At 40.7% G+C, this 18548-nt stretch overlaps 2 protein-coding genes and 1 long non-coding RNA gene across 15 annotated transcripts in view; 1 reads left to right on the top strand and 2 right to left on the bottom strand.

Annotated features, from left to right (window-relative positions):
- LOC128787103 (DNA polymerase nu-like) overlaps window positions 1-4724 on the bottom strand; it is a 111617-nt gene extending 106893 nt beyond the window's left edge. For 7 of the 11 annotated variants that reach the window (XR_008430573.1, XM_053941001.1, XM_053941000.1 and 4 more), the window contains exons 1-4: window positions 4479-4724; window positions 3318-3368; window positions 1843-2875; window positions 360-796 (exon numbers count right to left, since the gene is read on the bottom strand). Coding sequence is in view for 7 of the 11 variants with exons in the window: in XM_053941001.1 (XP_053796976.1) it covers window positions 360-796; window positions 1843-2757 (1352 nt within the window). In the remaining 4 variants the exon portion in view is untranslated. The remainder of the gene's footprint in view (window positions 1-359; window positions 797-1842; window positions 2876-3317; window positions 3369-4478) is intronic. The other 4 variants (XM_053941005.1, XM_053941007.1, XM_053941006.1 and 1 more) reach the window with 2 other exon arrangements.
- Window positions 4725-4854: 130 nt separating this feature from the next.
- LOC128786773 (uncharacterized) lies at window positions 4855-9501 on the top strand. The gene is made up of 2 exons (XR_008430468.1): window positions 4855-5154; window positions 9285-9501. It is a non-coding gene; the product is annotated as an uncharacterized LOC128786773 (long non-coding RNA).
- A 412-nt stretch (window positions 9502-9913) lies between these two features.
- The window catches only part of MXD4 (MAX dimerization protein 4), a 40883-nt gene continuing 32248 nt past the window's right edge, over window positions 9914-18548 (bottom strand). For all 3 annotated transcript variants that reach the window (XM_053940375.1, XM_053940376.1, XM_053940377.1), the window contains exons 5-6: window positions 16282-16441; window positions 9914-15306 (exon numbers count right to left, since the gene is read on the bottom strand). In XM_053940375.1, coding sequence (XP_053796350.1) covers window positions 15158-15306; window positions 16282-16441 — 309 coding nt within the window. In that variant the 3' untranslated portion in view covers window positions 9914-15157. The remainder of the gene's footprint in view (window positions 15307-16281; window positions 16442-18548) is intronic.

Below are 18548 nucleotides of genomic sequence, written 5' to 3'. Positions count from 1 at the left end.
TGGGTAATTCACCGCTATTAACATCTCTACCTCTAGAGTATCAGGAGGTGCTAGATAAGACAGGCTTGGGTTTAAACATTCTTCATATTATGGATATTAATTAGGAATGCTTCAGCAATATTAAAAAAGACTGATAATTGAACAGTTTTTCCTCAGGCAAACCTGAAAAGAAGTTCAAAGGACATAGAAGAAACAAGTTTCACATCTTGAAAGCTTCAGTTCTTGAAAATTCAAAATTCTAATTAGCTACAGCAAGTAAGTAAGAACTTGGCAGCAGGCAATGCTTACCTTGCCTGAGCTTCATCTCCCCAGTATTATTTCAAAGAAAGTACAAGTCCAATAGTGACTATAATACTTACCTGCAAGATAAACCATCCTCTGAACCAATAGTGCTCCTTGGCTTTGCCTGCTCAGTTCGTTCAGCTATCACCTGTAGTCTCTGCTGTAACTCATCAGTGCTTTGTTTCAGAGATTCTACCAAATTCTCAAGTTGGCAGCTGATCTCCTGGTGTTTCTTCATCTCCATTTCACAGGCCAGCTGAATAAGTTCAAATGATGTTTTCTGTCTTATCAAATGCCTGCCTATTTTATCTTGAATTGCAGCATAACAGTCCTGCCGAGCAATTTGGTGATCTAAGTATTCTTTCACCACTGGTGCGGTCAAAAGTTGTGCTTTCTTCTTAAGAAGGGGAAGCAGCTCTTCATTATTTATCTGAGCTATATCTTGTTTAATTGCTGAAATTTCAGCACTTAAACTAGATATTTTAGCATCAATGTTTTCCTGTTGTCCAATATCCTGCATAAAACAAAATATTTGTGAATTTCTTCACGGTTCCTGCCAAGCCACCTCCCAAACATTTCTTCAGTTCATGTAAGACTCATGTTACATTTAGCTACAAAATTAAATGAAAACTCTACAAGTAGTTTTACAGAATTTCACAAAATAATGCAAATACAGATGAACAAAGTAGATAATAAATATATTTCAGTACAAAGTAATTTCTTTGTATCACAGGGTCAGGAAACACTTTATTGGGTTAAAAATAAAAGAGCTGCATTTTGCCTAGCACCTATTTCAAGCAGGCCTAACTGAAATCTCACAAGCAAACATATTTTTTTGTACTCAGTAAGATATCAACACTGCTGGCAGAATCAATCTTTTTCAAATTACTCTAATCACTCAAGTCCTGTATACTAGTAATCCATAAATGAAAATATACAAACTGACATGATGCCTCAAGTTATTCCACGACTGGCATAAGCAAATACCTTTCCTTTCATTATGATTTCTTCACAAATTCCACTAACCACATCTGCCTGTCACTCACTTGTTGAGAGACAGGGCTGGGGGCCCTGTCTGGGGCTTCATGACTATCAGATTGATTTCTTTGGTACAAATACTTGAGTTTCCAAGTGAGTGAACTAAAACTTTTTAAGCTTATGCTATGCAATACAAACAGGAATACATTTATCATATTGGCTTCCTGAGACCACAAAATTGCAACCAAAGCTAAGATACTGTTTACTATACAAAGAGCCAGTTCTAATTTGAAAATTCAAAGTTAAACTAAACTAGAAAGATGCTATAAATTCTAAGATTTTAAAGGTAGTAATGCTGGAAAGCAGAATTAAAGGTACTCTACTGCACTGAAGAACTTCTAACTATGGAAACTGAACATATTTCACAAGAGCAGTTTTGTGAACAAGACTAAAACTTCATAAAAATTTCACTACATGAAACCATTGAAATAACAGTAACTCAGCAATTCTTTTCACTAGATCCAGTGGAATTTGCCTGTCTGTTTAAAACTCCAGTACCTTCTATCACTTTTTGTGCCTTACCTTGTCCAAGGACTGCAGCAGGCTCTCTGCACACTGGATAGCTGAATTCATGCCCTCCTCTTCAGCTTGCAGCTGAATTAGCTGGTTCTGACCACAAATATACGCTGCCTGGAGCCTGGCTATCTCTTGCCTCTCTTCACAAACTTCATTAGCCTCATCAAAAGGGACTTGCTTGATTAAATCTTCAAGTTGAAAGCTGCCTTCATGTGAATTTTCAGCGCATTTAGACACAGCGTCATAAAAAAGCTTTTTTATGTGTGATGTAAGTGCTGCAGTGTTTTGTTCTTCCACAGACAAGTATCTGTCCAAAGAAAGTTGGGAAAAAAACATTGGATGTGCATCTGACCCCTGTGCTGAATCTGAAGCAGTGAAGAAAGAGGCAAATTCCTTCACTGCAGCTATAAGAGACTGCAGTTCATTGTCAAGCTTATTATTTGCTGCAGTAAAAACTTCCAGTCCTTCTTTCCAATCCTTCCGTGCTTCTTCCTCTCTGCTTTGGAATGTTTGTAACAACTGGCTGTTTGTAGTAACCAACAGCTGAAGCTTATTATGCCGATGAATTTGAAGGCTTTTTAACTTTTGAAGAGCTTGAAGCTCATCCTCTAATTTCTCCACTTCTTCCCTGTCTTCCTCTTGGCTACTGTTTGTTGAACCCATGGGCTCCAAGGTTTCAAGGACTTCATCCAGTGCGTTTCCTTCCAAAACAGGCTTACCACACTGGAGAAGATTATCAAAGTCTTGCAGTTCTTCTTCAGATACCACATGCTGCCCATTTATGTTTCCACAAAACCACTCCAAAAATGATTTGTCTTCTGAAGACTCAAACATCCAGTCAAAATCTTCTCCATTAAGCTCATCAGCCTTTGGATATCCAATTTTTTTAAGAGTTTCCACAAAATCCTTTCCACAGCTCATGATGAAAATATTTTTGTAAGCAGACAAGATCCAAATACATGAAAAAGTCTACGGTATTATTCCAGCTTTATTTTTTTTGCCATTTAAAATGAATATTCAGTATTTTAATAAAAAGAGTCTGCACAGGAAAAAGGAAGTGTCAGATCACAAAAAACCCCAAAAACCCTGAATGCTGTTTTGGATTAAAGTGGCTATTCAAAGACTAGAAACCAATTTTAATTTCAGATATCTTAACATATTTTGTTGATCAAATCAAGACATATTTTTGTATCAATTACATCCCAGATCATTGCAAGCACTTATGTTTTTCCTTAATTCACATAAACTTATTATGGAAACAGTATAGTATCATTCATTTAAAAGTAACAGGCATCAATATTGAGCAATTCATTGGCCTGCAAAGGTGATTCTATTTACACGGTTTTCTGCATATTCATTTAAAAAAACACCCACAACTATTTTAAATCTTCCAAAACTATTAGTTTTCAGTTTGTTCTAAAAACAAATCTACAGTGGTGTTACACTGCACTTCAAGATCTTGACTATAAGGGTTTTTTTACCTCAACAGCAAGGAGAATCTTGTCTTCTAAACCTTTGTTTTAAAGTTTCCTCTGAAAATGGAACAAGAAATACTTTAACATATAAATAACTCAACATATAACTGCAGATTTTTTGATCGATTATAAAAAAATAAAATTAAAATCAGTGTAAAAATACTCTTGTGAAAACGGTCACAATTTACAAGAAAAGGGAGTTTGCTGCTTTTCTGTTTCCTAGCAGACAAATAATCAGCTTTGGGATCCTATAGCACATGTAACAGATAGCAAAGGATATAGGATAAGTTATCAACAGTCTGCAATTCTCTGGTAAAAGACTTTTTTAGTTTGATATTACTTAACACTTTGTTTCGAAAACATACATTTCACCTGAGAACCCCACTGTGGCAGCCTGGAGCACTGAACAAGTAAAGCCATTCCTCTAAGGCTCCCCATGTGTCTGACTTAGCTCAGAGACCGCAGATGACACAGAATGCTGCTCGAGTTTCGTGTCACAGGGCAGCGCTCCAAGCGTCCTCAGCCCTCCGTGCTTAAAAGGGCTGTCCTCAAAATACATAAATATGGGTGCCAAGAGGATGCTGCCATGCTCTTTTCAGTGGTGCCCAGTGACAAGGAGTAACGGCCATAAAATATAACACAGGAACTTTGACTTTAACATGAGTTCGAGCTTTACGTTGAGGGTGGCAGGGCACTGGAACAGGCTGCCCGGAGAGGTCGTGAAATCTCCCTCTCTGGAGACATTCCATAACAACGTGGACGCGCTCCCGGGTAACCTGCTCCAGGTGACCCTGCAGGAGGGTTGGACTGGATGGTCTCCGAAGGTCCCTTCCAACCTTACTGATTCTGTGATTCTGTGAAATAATGGGCCCCCACACAGTCCTGTGTGCGGGCACGCCGGGCCACCACGGCACTGCCACTGCCTTCAAACACCACAAACAGCAGCTCTGGAGCCCTGAGGGAGCCCTCGCGATGTCCGTCCCCGCGCGGGCCGCACAAGCGGGGCCCTCAAGGGCCACGTCCCGCCCTCGGGACAGCCGCGGCCGCCAGCCACACGGGGACCCCGGCCGGGACGAGAGGTCGGAGGGGAGCGGGGACGCGGTGGCGGCAGCTGATCCCGTTCCGCCGGGAGCGAGTCCCGAGCCCGCAGCACAGCTCCATACTCACCCCAGCGCTCTGCTCTGCCGCAGCGGCGGCTCGAGGGGAGGGGAGCGAGGCGGGAAATGGCGGGAAGGCTGAAGGGAGCCACAGAGGAGGGCTGAGGGAAAGGAGAGGGAAGGCGGAGGGGAGGCTGAGGGAGGGTACGGGGCGGCGGCGGGAAGGCCGAGGGAGGGGTGAGAGAAGACTCGGGGAAGGCTGAGGGGAGGTTCAGGGAAGCGCCCGCAGCTCGAACCGCCCGCCGCGCGCGCGGTGTCCCCGCCCTGCTCCCCCCACCGCGCTTGCGCGCGCGCCCTCTCCGCCCACGGGGCCTCCCGCGCACGCGCGCAGCGTTCCGCCTCGCGCCCGGCCCGCTCGCCGGTGACGTCATGTGGGCGGGGCTGCCGCTGCCGGGCCGCGCTTCCCTCAGGGCGCTGCGCCTGGGCCGGCCCCGCTTGGTCCGGTCCCTGAGCCCCCCTCAGGCCCGTCCCTGCAGCTCTCCGCGGCCCTTGCTCGCCGTTCCCCCTGCCCAGCACAGGGGAAGGGGAGAATGGGACAGACCTGAGCGCAATTGATGTCGTCCAGCTTTGACCGCTGTGCCCTTCAGCTTCCTTGAAGCCCAGACGTGGCTAGCGGCGGGCACTTCGCCATCCGTACCCAATGTTGTTGCTGTGTTGCTGGTTTTCACCCCTGCTTAGTCCTTTCGGTAATTCATGGGCTTTATGTTCTTTGTGGCCTTTTTGAACATGCTGACACGTAATTTCACAAGGCAACATTCCCAGAAAATTATTAAGTGCTGCTTGAAAAGTCACTTTCCTAATTGTTTTGTAGCTTGCTCTAAAACCCATCAAATGATTCGTGGTACTAGCATTTCAGGATTTGGTCACTGCCGCCTCTGCATGTACCTTACCCGTGGTATTCATGGCAATTTACAAACCCCCAGAGCATTTTCCTTCAGCTTAGTCCTCTCCAGTTTGGAGAGTCCCAAAATTTGGCCTCTGTAGAGCTGGTGCTCCATTCCCCACATTGTTCCCAACATCTTCCTCTGAGCCTTTTACAGCATCGCTGTGCCTTGCTCAGGGTGCAGAGACGAGACTGCAGAGTCCTCAGGGCATGGGCGTACCAAGGTTTTCTGTGGAATCCTCCTTTCCAGTGCCTTCCTTACAATGTTCCCCATTTTCTTGGCTTTTTGGCTGCTGCTGCCTGTGAAGTTACCAAAAAGCTCTCGCCACAGATTGTGGGACCTCTGCATTGCAAAGGCTGGTTCTCAAACAAGTGTCATGTAAACTTGTCACTAACCCTCTGAGCAACCCTTATCAGCCACTTCTCGAGTTTAGCTGTCTTCACTTCCTCTTTACATTTCACATGCCACATTTTCCTGGGCTTCCCCGTGTGCCTTGCAACAGCCTCCTTAAATTTCTCATTGACTCATACAAGGTGGGGAGGGTTATGCCATGTTTTTCTATTTATGTCAGACATTTTACCTTGGCTTCTAGAGCTGTATTTTTAAGCCTTATGGATGTTTGCAGGCTTCTTGGTTTCGAACTGCTCATTTAGGGGTTTTTTGGCATTTTTGCCCATTTTTGCATAAGTCATTTTCTTAAAATTTAGTATCTGTTTGCTTTATTTGTCTTGCATTCATCTTAGTGTTAAGTTTAATTGTATTGTGTTTGCTACTATTGAGCAGCTCACCCACTAATAGCTCTTGAATTAGATCCTCTGCACTGCTGAAGACTAAATTCAGAATGGCATTTCTTTTTGTTCTGGCTCATAGAGCCAGTTATTCTAAAAAGAAATAATTTATTGTATCCAGAAAAGTTATCTCTACATTTCACCCTGATGAAGCATTGACCCAGTCCATATGTGGGTGGTTGAGCCCTCCCACTACTTGTCCTAAATGTGCAGCTTCTCTAATCTCACTTAATGCAATTGTTGAAATGAACCAACACAGGGAAATGAGCAACCTTGCAGCTTAGCACAGCTAAGGCAAGCTCACATTAGGCTTTTATTATCAAAATCAGCCCCTGTATCACTTGCAAAGTGCAGAACATTGGTTTCTGGTATAATGTGGTCTGTGCAAGACATTTTTAGACTAAACCCTGGCCTGACAGTGAGTTCTCATGGGCAAAAAGAGCTGTAGTGTTGAATTCCTCCCCATCAGATTACAGTCTGATCTGCAGCTGCAATTTAGGCTGGCTGAAGTTTTCAAATCATCTTGCAGATAGAGTGCATTGTGTCTGTCCGACAGGGAAGGAACAAAAGCATCCACCAGCTCATTTCATAATGCCCTGCTGTTTCAGTTCAGTCAGTTACTTGCACCAAAATGAACTTCTCCTACAGTGGTATTTTGCAGACTTGTGCTTCACAATGTTGAGGTTTGGAGTTTTGGGGCTTTTTTTTATAAATATCAGCGTAACTTATGTAAAAAATGCCTGCGTAAAAGCAAATTTTAAACACCTAGAAAAATTCCTAAAATTCTGCTGTCCAAAGGCAGCTCTGCCAATGAAGTCCACAAATACATCTGATAAAAGTTTGCCTGTCTTTTGTCTATCAAATTGTCTGACTGGATTGCTGCAACTCATGCCTTCAGTTCCCTGTGTGACTGCTTCCTCTCCCTCTTTCCAGACTCACACAGCTATGATGTCCCACCTCCCTTGTGGCCTTTCCCAAAACCTATGTCCCCATCTGTTCACCTGGGAAAGCAGCACTACATGCTCATTCTGTAGCAGGTTTGGAGCTACGTCCGTGCTGGCCAGTGGCCACCTCTTGAAAACAGGGAAGAGCTCCATTTCGCCATGTTCAATGCAGGAAATAATTTATTTTTCTTTCTACCCAGACATGGAATTTCCATGAAAGTTTTCATCATGGGTTATTAATTGCAGGCTCCATTCTATCTCTGCTTTGTCAAATTTGGTGAAAATTAGCCAGGAGGTTCAGAAGTTATCAAGAAAAGGAGAGGAACAGATGGACGAAAGAGGAGTTGACAGACAGCATGATCTCATAATCCCCGCTGGCATAGGAATTCAGGCTAGAATTGAAATATTTTAGGTCAGAACACTGTGCACTTAAAATTGTCATTTCAAAAGAACAAGCCTCTGAAGAGAAACAAATTTTCATCTGTTAGACCATCCATCAGCTCTTAGGGCAGAGATTAAACAACAGCCTTCTACAAACATATCGTCACAATTTCTAACAGCCCCTTTCCCCACCCAACCTCAGACCCACGTGCTTTAACTTCTTTTGCTTTTGCAGCTCCTTTTGGGTCAAGATTGTTTTCCTCTGTTTTTTTGGGGTAAATTTTTTTTTTTTTTTTTTTTTTTTTGGTTGTGTTCAGTCAAAACATAATTAAGGCTTACCTTACCCTTTTTTTCCATTCTAGGAGCAGTTGTTTTGCATCTGTTTCCTAGAACTGGAGAGGCTGCTTAGATGGCATATTGCCTTTACAAGATATTTTATGGTGAATTCCAGCAGATTAAGGCATAAACATTTCTGGAGGGATGTCTGCAAGCTCTGCAGTATTCCATCCATACCATGTTCTGTTTGTTCCACTGCAAAATATGACATCATTGTGCCTGACACCTCAGAGAGGAGCTCTCGGTTGCCCATCGTCTGAGGCTGTAACAAACAGCCAAGGAGTGCAGTGCCACCACACAGGCATTGCAGCTGCCCCGTCTAAATCCTCCCATTGGGATACATCTGTCAGATGAAAAACTCAACGTCATCTGCTTGTTTTGGCTTTAGGGTTTTGTTTAGGTTATGGTTTGGTTTTGGGGGGGGGGAAAATCAACACAGAGGAGGCAAGGAAATAGGCTTTTAGCTGGTGAACTGTAACTGTACAGAAGCTTTTTGATTTTGAATCATAGGGCACATCTGCTCACAGCAGCAGGATTGCAAAGGTGCCTGGGACAGATCATTGGAGAAACAATTATTCTTTGGAAACACCCTGTCCTAGAAGCAATTCATTGCTTTAAGCAAAATTGTGTTCTGGATTAAGCACAACTTTTAAAGTGCCATGTGAACTTTTATTATAACAAAGTCAGAAGACAAGAATTTGGCACCAACTTGCTTTCTTTGCCAAGTGCATGGATCTTCTTTCCAGAGGAATGGTAGATTTCATTCTGAGACCTTGTATTCCCAGAAGAACAGGTCAGAGTGATTAGTTTCCTTCAGCTTTGTGGGATTCAGTACTGTAAATATACAAGCTCCTACGTGTTCAGGCTACCACTCCTAATGTATTTAAACATATAATGCACAAAGGGATATGTTCTTTTTCCTAGAAAAAATTGTTCGTTTACTCTCCTGACCCTGTTTTGAATGAAAACTCCAATTTTCATCCTGATAGTCAGGGCAAGCTTCTGGATGTTTAGTATTAAACTTGAAACATCCATCATTAGTGAAATGAGGAAACTTATTTTTCTTTTAAACAAATGGTAGGATATGACAAATGTCATAAATAGAGCTGTACAGATCATAAACTGTACAGGATTTACAAAAATAGTGCCACCACATTTATAATAATTTTTTTTACCCAGTGCAGATCTTGTGCTGAGAAAACTGGTGCTGTCACAAAGTACAGCACTGCTAAAATTACAGGTTTTTTTTTTTCTGTTGTAGATTAATTTATTAAAAGTTATTAAGTCCTAGATTGTATTTTATGTTTATTTTGTGATAATATTAATTTCAAAGAAAACTGTGATAGAAAAAATTAGTTTACTATGCTTTGCACATGAGTGTCTTACTGATTAAGCAGCTCAGCATATTCAAATCAAATATAAATGCATCAACTAGCTACTGGTCATGATTTCAACATAAAACTACTATTTCTGTATTTTTAAGGTATCACTGTATTTAGGACCAACATGTGTGACAAACTGAAACACAAACCAGGGGATGTCACACACTGCAGCTGAGAGAAAACAATGTAATTTACAAAAGGATTTCAGCTCCGTCCTTCCTCTCACCTCTCATCAGCTAAAATGCTTGTTTTTGTCTGGCTACACATCATTTGTGATGTGACTTTCATATTTGACAAAATAAACATGCAGAACTTGTAGGCTGCCTTTTAATGCTTTTTTCCCTGTCTTGTACTGAGCTGAAATTATTTCAGGTATAATTACTTAGAACAGACATTAATGCATTTCAGTTTGCACTTTGCAAACAGGTTAGTTAGTCTTCAGAAATGTAAAGTGGAAATTTATACAGCACCCATGGTTAGAGACAAATAAGATTAATGACTGTTGGGGTTTCAATGGGCCATTGTGTGTAAAAGAACTCTAAGTAGCACCCCAGTCTTCATACCATGCTATTAATTTGAATTGCTAAAACACAGTGAGCTCCTTATGAATTAGCTGACATGAAATAAGCTGACATGTAAAGATTTATATGTAAAGAACTGCGAAGAGAAGAAACACTACGCACAAAAAAACAAGTGATGAAAGTTTAAAAAAAAACCTGAGTAACACAACAAAAAGGTATAAAAATTTGTATTTATATTATGACAAGATAATGATACAACACAATACTCCGTGTGCTACAGAACGTAGCAAGCGCCATGTACGTGTGTACAAATGAATCTGTATAATACAGTAAAATGCATCTCACAGACTATGAACCATTCCTTTGGCTCTGGGACCCAGAGGCTCTGGCACAGAACCCACTTGCTAACACCTTTAGGCAACAATTTTACCAGTAAGCAGCAGAAGGCTCTCAGTCAGTGCTTCATCTGCACCAAAATTTCATCTTAAACATCCATCCTGCACAGACCCTTCCAATGCCATAAATCCTGTGTAACCACAGTTTATGCCTCTCGTGCAAAATGAAAGAAAGGAATCCTGAACTTGGGGCACCTTCACTCTGCTTCGCCAACAGGCAAGCCTCTTGTTGGGCATGCCTCCCCAGGAATCCTTTCCTGGGCTTATTTGCAATACTTCAGGCAGAGAGAACAGCCAAGGTGACCAAATGGTCTTTTCTGTTTCATATATCCCCTGCATTTTAATTCTGGGTAGCTACAGAACACACTTGGATGTTTTCTTTACAGCTGCCAATTAAAAACAGTGCATTTAGACAGTCACTTAAGCAAATTGGCTCATTTCATTGCTGGCGAAATTAATTTCTGATGTGTTTGCCCCATTAGTATTTGTAGGGAGTACAGCTCTACCTTAAATGGTTCCTAAAGGGTCTCAATTATTCTTCCATCAATTTTGGAAAGTGTAAGTTAATGGATTAAGTATCAGCACTGTTACTGGCTCATACCACATGCAACCAATGACCTCTACCATTTAAAAACAAATTTGACAGATTTATGAAAGAGTAATTTGTTTTGAAGACATTCCTTTATCAGCAGCATCCTAAAATAAAATGTATAAAATTAATATTACTTAATTAAAAGCTGTGATGAAGTGGTTCTTTTAAAAAATGTCTTTCTTTCCACATGGCTAATCTGCAAGGATGAAAAATTTCACCACTAGTTACCAGTCTGCCAAAAAGTTAGTAAAATGGTGAAATATTCACTTGTCCAGGAGCAGAGACTGCTGTAAGTGCCTCCAGGAAAAGCAGAAGTACCAGCCCAGAGCAGGTCTGCCGGCAGAGCCCACACTTGTAACTTCACCTCTTTCTGTTGCCCAGTTCTCCTCTTTTGGCATTTCAAGTTCATCCACTGGAATGGGTTATGCAAAGTGTACAGTCAGATGCTCAGAATACTGCTATTTATCACTGTAATTTATTTGTAGATCAACGAGTAACTTTTTTTTTACTTCTGTAATTATATGCATGTGGTATAGTTGAACCCATACTCATCCATGTCAAAAAATTAACTCCATTGAATTCAGTCTTAATTCTGAAAGTTAGAACAAGTTAGATGTGTTAGATTTTAAGTAGTTTTTTTCAACTCCAAATCTTATACTAATAAATTAGGATTGAAACTCATCTATAAACACCACATGGAAAACTGTCCTCATGGATTTTTGGGACGCTTTTTTATTTCTGTTTTAACCTGCTAAAACTCACTCTGAACCAAGTTTGTTCTTTGCAGAAGACAATACAGGATCCAGTCTCTGGTTAATAATGTGTTGCAGAGCTTCTAGTGCCAAACCTGCTCTTTTCAGAAGATAAATAAATCAGCTGCAATGGGCCTGGCAGGGTGCAAGCTGAGCAGAGAGAGGATGGATGCGAAGGAGGATTCATCCTCTGAATTGCAGTGGAGAATATGCAAAAAGAACTAACAATTTTAGGCTGGGTTTTTTGTGCCTCCCTCCGGTGATGCCAGAGTGCAGGCACGGAGCTGGAGGAAGCAATAATCCAGGAGCAATGCAGAGGCGTGTATCCTCCGACACCTGCATGCTGCAAGGGAAGGCCCTTCCTTTCTTCTCCCCCAGGAAACAGGCCAAACCTCTATGTCTCCAGAAAAAGAATTTTGCGATGACTTCATCTCTCCAGAGCCCCTTCCACAGAAAAAAAAGACCTAGGAGCCCTGTAATCTTGTCCCTACTCCTTTTCCGATGTGGTAACTGCAGAGGAAATGGATGAACTGAGCAGCAGCACCTCCTCGCCTGCTAAAAGCGCGGTCATGACAACACGGCAGAGCTGCCAAGGTGGTGGCAGGATTTTATCTTGCAGCAAACAGTTTGCTTTTTGCAGTCCCACTGTGGGCACAGGTACACTTGTGCACACGCATGGGGCACACACACAAGTGTCCAGCTGAGAAAAAATAATAAAAATAACGCTGTTTGCATCCCAATGTGCTGTGGCCACAGGCAGTGCTGCACTGGCTGCCCAGCAGCAGAACCTGAAAGAAGATCAGAGCCCTGACTGTTCCCCGACTGCAGCTCTGCTGGGGGGACAGGCCAGCCCCCAAACCTGACCCTAGGAACTGCTGTGCCATTACCTCTAACGGGGCTGCTGCTGTCCAGGGGCTGTGCCTGAAAATTCCACCTTAAATTGGGCTGTACTCGAGGGAGAATGACACAGGCAGTATGGTGTCATTTTTCTTTACCAGCGTTAATAGCTCCCAGCTGTAACAACTGAAAAAGTAAAAACAAATAAACCCTTTTTATTTCCACTCAAGATTATTCGAGTAATTTTTATTGAAAATATAAGATCTACAAAGCCATGGATACCCAGCGTGGAAGAACTCATTAAGTTAGCACATTCATCTTTAAAAGGAAAATTTCAGGTTGACCTAAGGTACAATAATGTTCAATTTAAAGTCTCGTTTTTCCTTCTGTAAGTTTCAAATCTCTTTTCATTAGGAGGTTCTGTGCAAGAGCTGCTTGTCATGAAAGGAAACACTTTACAATCCATGAATGTGTTCATTATATAATAAATGAACAGCAACAATATACTAGCCTCTTTTTTTTTTTTCCTGTTAACAGTCGTGTGTTAAAGTAAACTCTTTTTTTTTTTTTCCATGATTTGGAAATTAGTTACATATGCACCAAAGGAGCTAGTAATTTCTGCTGCTTGTCAGCTACACACAATGAGTATATTGCTGTGTGCTTTCCCCAACAATGAGGATTTTAGTAATATGCAAGGTGTATAGAATGTAATACCAAAACCTGCATCACAGAAAAGGTTAATTGTTTTCTTATTCAGCTGCCAGAGTTGATAACCTTAGGCCCCTCCCCAGAGCCAAAGTAGGGGTGGCCATCCATTAGGTTATGTAAATTAAATGTATACGTTTCCTTGTTGGCAAGTTCCAAGCAGTAAGCGAGAGTGCAAACAAGGATCTGTAAGCTGCCACAAAATGTATTCATATTTCTACTCCGTGTTGTAAAAGCCAAAGGGAGGACACGAATGTCAGATGTTGAAAGAACAACTGAACCTTTGCTTTTGATCATTATGGTCAGTCTGTCATGAGGTCTTGTATCTGAATGCTAAAAATGGCACCACACTTGGACATCCCATAGCCTTACACAGTATGTTTGTATTTCCCAAGCCACTGAGCGCTGGTCTCACAGAGACCCTGACTTTATAAGCTAACAAAAAATAGATTTGGGTGCTGAAGAATCCAAGGGAGGGCTCATACAAAGACAATTAACCCTCGCACCAAAACCTAATTTCATGATTTTACTTAAAGCCACACTGAATCAGTTGTGAGAGGGTGAAGATATAAATACACCTCTCTGCTTCATCCGTAAGAAGATGGACAACTGACCATTTGAACAGAGGGTCTTGAAACAAAGCTTAGTTGTCCTTTAAACAATGAGAAGGAGAGGCATACATAAATGGTCACCAAGGCACAATATGACAAAGGTGAAGAGTCCCTGAGACTCTGGTCTGGGTCTGTACCATTCCCCTCCTTATACAAGTAAATGAGAACATTTAGGAAAATATAATACAAAATCTCTTACAGGAAATATAGACTACACTTGCTAAAATCACTTCCCTAAAAGTGTTTATAGCTTTTTTCTTTCTTTTTTTCAATTTTTTTCTTTTTTTTTCTTCTTTTTTTTATTTTTTTAAAAGACCTTCTTTAAACAGGTAATGCAAAGACTGGTCCATTTTTTTCTTACCCGGCAAGCCAAGCTCTAATGACTTCACTAAGCAGAAGTTGTATTAAAATACATCTTCATAGTATTGCTACAATTTGGGTAAATATGTTCTGAACAGCTTGATGAGTACTAAATAAACTTTGCTGTTTTACAGCATACACTTTAAATTTTTTGCACTTTTTAAAGAATAGAAAATGCAATTATAGTGTGCAAAAGAAAAAAAATTAATTATCTTCTAGCTGAATACTGTAATTTTAAGCCATGCCTTCCATAAAAATGTATTGACATGTGTAAATAGAAGAAAAGAAAAAAAAATACAAGCAAACAGAGATTTCATTTCCTTGCAAGGAAAGATTAATTGTCACAAACTGGATCACTTGAGTTCTGTATTCTTCAGAGAAAGAAATGAAAACAACAACCTATAAAACCACTGAAATGCTTCAAATGTCATCCATTCCACAGTAACAGGTTAAAACTGCCATGTTTCTTTCTACTGCTCCCGTTAACATGGATAGAATGATTTGCTGCTGGTTGGATATTGAATACAAAAAGCAAAAGAAAGTTGAGATCATCCCACATGAAGTCATTATTAGAGCTGGCTTTTCCCCCGTTTTGAAGTACAGTAGTGACTTGTAAATACGACCTTTTCTAAAGATCATTTGAGATTTGAAGATTTCTCTGCCTGCTTCACCCAAACAACAACTGCTGAAAGAATTTACTCTATGGAGCCCACTATACAGCATTCAAAATGTTTTGGGTTTGGGTTTTTTTTTTTCATTAAAAAATACCACAAAAAGTAGTTTTAGGTTTTTGTATCTCTGAATCACTAACACATTGTAGATTTCATTTATTCTTCCATGTTTGAAAATGGTTTCTGCAAAATCAAAAATAAACTGTCAAACTCCCTTACGCCATGCTTCCAACAGTTTGAATTTAATACTTCTTGAATGGAATGACATAATTTATTTCCTTTAATTTGCAGGATGGCTACATCAAGCTAGCTTTAAGTCACAACTGTACCTAACCACAGTTCTCTGCAGCAAACCCATGATTTACAATATCTAATATTGTGGTTACAGTGCAGGGAACCGTGGGTAAGAAACCTCCATGTCAGAGTATTGTGGTTGGGGTTTCCCGGAAGAGTGGCAGTTGACACCTCTGGAATATTCGTATATAAGTGCTTCAGTCAGATGGTCCTGAGTTGAGCGGGTAACTCAGGCACTATGAGAGCCTGGCATTCAGTCTGCGGGAATGTGTGTAACCTCCGTCACTCGAACCGCTCTGCAAACTGTAGTGGTCTTCAGCATCACTGGCACTTCCAATACTGTCCATTTCACCTGGAGTAAACTCCATTCCTTCAATGTCTACTTCTAGAGAAAACATAAGAAGGCATATTTTCAGAAAGTTGTAGCAACTAGTCATGGGCCAGTGTCAATCAACACCTGAATCACACTTCAGTTGCAATAATTTAAAAAAAAAAATAAGAACTGGCACAGTAATTCCGGAGGGAAGGATCATCTTGTCCACCTAAGAATTAAAATCCCTTCTGTCCTCAGCCACATAAATATACTGTATGACATCAATACCAAATGCTTTCCCAGAACTGTTCCAACCTGCACATAGACACTGATTTAGAAAAAAGCTGGCCCTCAGAGGCTGCCATACTGCAGCACTATCCATGGTAATTCCAACCATGCAGGTGTTGGCAGCCCATGGTGTGACCACCTGTCCCCAGGTAACTGCCCAAGACCGACCACTCAACCCCCCTGGGCCCTGAAACAGCCAGCCTGGGCGACTGTTCCACCCACAAAAACTTCCAAATGGGAAAATAAGAAATGGCAACAGCCAGCTTGACAAGCTGTCTTAAATGAGAACCAAGTGCAGAGAACTCTTGGTGATCATTGCACAGAAAATGTTTGTGAAATGTTTAAAATTTCACAATAAATGATGTAGAAATAATTTATTCACACAAATGAATTAAGCTAAATAAGATATTTTTTTTCCCACAAGAAAATATTATGTCAGCCTTACCAATAATTACACTAAAAATTCAAAACACTAAATGGTAATTGTTAAAAAAAACTGGCAAAAAACACATGCAGGATAAAAAGCTTTAAAATACACACATTATGAAGTGCTTCAAAAGAGATTAGGAAGAAGACCATTTTTCAAAGAATGTGAAAAAGATGCCTTAATTTTTCACTCTTCAAATCGCATTATGTTATAATTTTGTCTGGGTTTTGTTGAAAGCTTGATTTTAGTTCTAAATGGCATTTCCTTGTTTCCCTACTTCCCTTTTCCTTCCTGCTCCTGCAGGCCCCTTCGGGAAGCCCTGGCTCAGTTACCTTGTTCAGAGTCAGTGGATATTGTTGATCCCATGCTGTCAGTGCGGATTCGCTCCATGCCCTGCACGGATAGCTGCTCCAATCTGCGCTTGAGGTAGCGGTGCTCCCGCTGTAATTGTTCTTTAATATTTAGAGCTTTTCGGTCCTGTTCTTCCAATTTCTTAAAGGGAGAGAAACACAGTAAGCTGACAGTTTGTACCCATGTCAAAGCATAAGTAACTTAAGGTCTTCTCGTAAACAGTAATTTGAAAACAATTTAAGTATTTTAATTAATTAATATAAAGATAAAATTAAATTTAAAATTTCAGTTGTTTAGTTAGCATTCTGTGGAGGTCAGTACAATTTTAGCAGGCTGAATTTGTTTCACAGTAAGATATATGGTTACAGGGGAAAAATAATAATTGAAAAAAAAAAAACCCTCAGAGACTCTCTTGCCACTAGCAGACGTTCCTTGGCTAAGATCAAATTATTGTTGCCTTGGTTGTGGGGAATATTTAAATCATTTTATCAGGCAAAACCAGCGTCATCTTTGATAACTTGAGCACAGCTCAGGTTTCAGTGAGAACATAATGCATCTTTAGATGAGTCTCTTACCACACCTATCACCATAAAGGAACCATCGTGAGCCTCTGAATGTTCTCCCTCCTACTGCAGTCCATGGAAAATTTTAGCATTTAAAAAGCTTTGTTAACAATAAGCAGCATTAATTATATATAGAAGGAGGAATTTACTAACAACTCTCTTTATTCTTGCTTTTTTTGTCCTTGAACTTCTGCAGAGCAAGTATGATAATTCTGTGATATCACCTACAAAGTCGGTGGTATTAATTCAGAATTTCTCAGCAAACAGCCTGTGAAAGGATCCTTCACATATCTACCTAAAATCTCTCCTCTGACAGAATAAAAGCAGGTATTAATTTTGCAAATAAAAAGAATACTTCACACTCGGTGAAATGTGCTGCACTGTTGGTCCAAATGCAGTAACAGGAATAAAGTACCTTTTTGTATTTGAACTGAGCCCTTCTCCAAATGACTGCTAGCCATTTGAAAAAATTGACTGCATAATTAGGGAAAAATTTGTAAGAGTATGATGGGATTAAAAGCATGAAGGATACACAAATCAAAACACCTTTTATTATTAAAAAATATCTATCTGATGCAGTAAATTACAGGTTGTAGGAGTAAAAGAACTCATAAGAGTTAGCAGATTTGTCTGTGAGCTGTGTTTACATGATCACTGAGATTTAGGAGATGTGCAGGGAGTGAATACAGCTGCTGAAGTTTCCTCCCTGCTGTCTGAATGAAGCTAGTCTTGGTTTTCTGAGGAGAGGACACTGGGACAGTGCACAGCAAATCACAAGCAAAACCCTTTCAGAGACTTTGCTGTTCCCATGCAAGCATGAAATAAAAGTGTTTGAAAAAATAACTGACACCTGTGAATGGGGCAGTTTCTGGCTCAATGAAATCTACCTTCTCCCGTCACATTTTAAGTCCCCTCCCAGGCAATACACTCTGTAAATAATCATCATAGGTGGATACACAATGTTATAATAGGGAAAGGGGTTGGTACATCCATGTACACAACAAACCAAATGTGCCCAATTGATCAGATTTCCTTTTCCTGTATTTTCCTGGCTGCAATCCCAAACTCTAACAACTATTTTAGGAAAGAACTCAGTGATTCATATCCAGGAGACTCAAAACCGTCCAGTCTTTCAGAGCAGATCTCAATATATGGGGGACATGAGTGTGTGAAAAGTTGAGAACTAATGACTCTGTTCAAAATGCCAGCTGGGCACGGGCAAGCTCTGGTAGGGCAGGGGAGGGAGCTGACCTGACAAAGGGGAGCAATTAAATGCTAACCCACTTAGGGCAGGTTCAGTTAAAATCTTAAAAAGAAAGTTAAACTTCAGTCTTAGTTTTCAGAAGACGAGTACTTGGTGCTGTGCAAGACAGATCTGGAAAGAATCTGTTCCCAGCCTTTTTTATCAGCAGCTGAAATGGTAACTACAGGGCTAATCTCACACACTCGCCACTTGTAAAAACACTTTTTCAATTTGTATGCATAAGCCCATCATAGGGGGGCAGCCCAAGACAAAAACCACATGCAGTGCCTTTCATGCATGTTAGCCTGAATTATAAACAAGAGGCCAAAATCTCAAATGGTAGAAACAGGGGTTGCCCAGCTGGAGTAAATGTGCTTAGAAGTGCTGAAAAAGTAGCTCTGTAAACTTGTTCACAAGAATGGTTTTGCTTAAATTAATCTTT

Source organism: Vidua chalybeata, chromosome 4 (genome assembly GCF_026979565.1).
Source record: "Vidua chalybeata isolate OUT-0048 chromosome 4, bVidCha1 merged haplotype, whole genome shotgun sequence".
NCBI lineage: Eukaryota > Metazoa > Chordata > Aves > Passeriformes > Viduidae > Vidua > Vidua chalybeata.
This window is presented reverse-complemented; position numbering and strand designations above follow the sequence as displayed.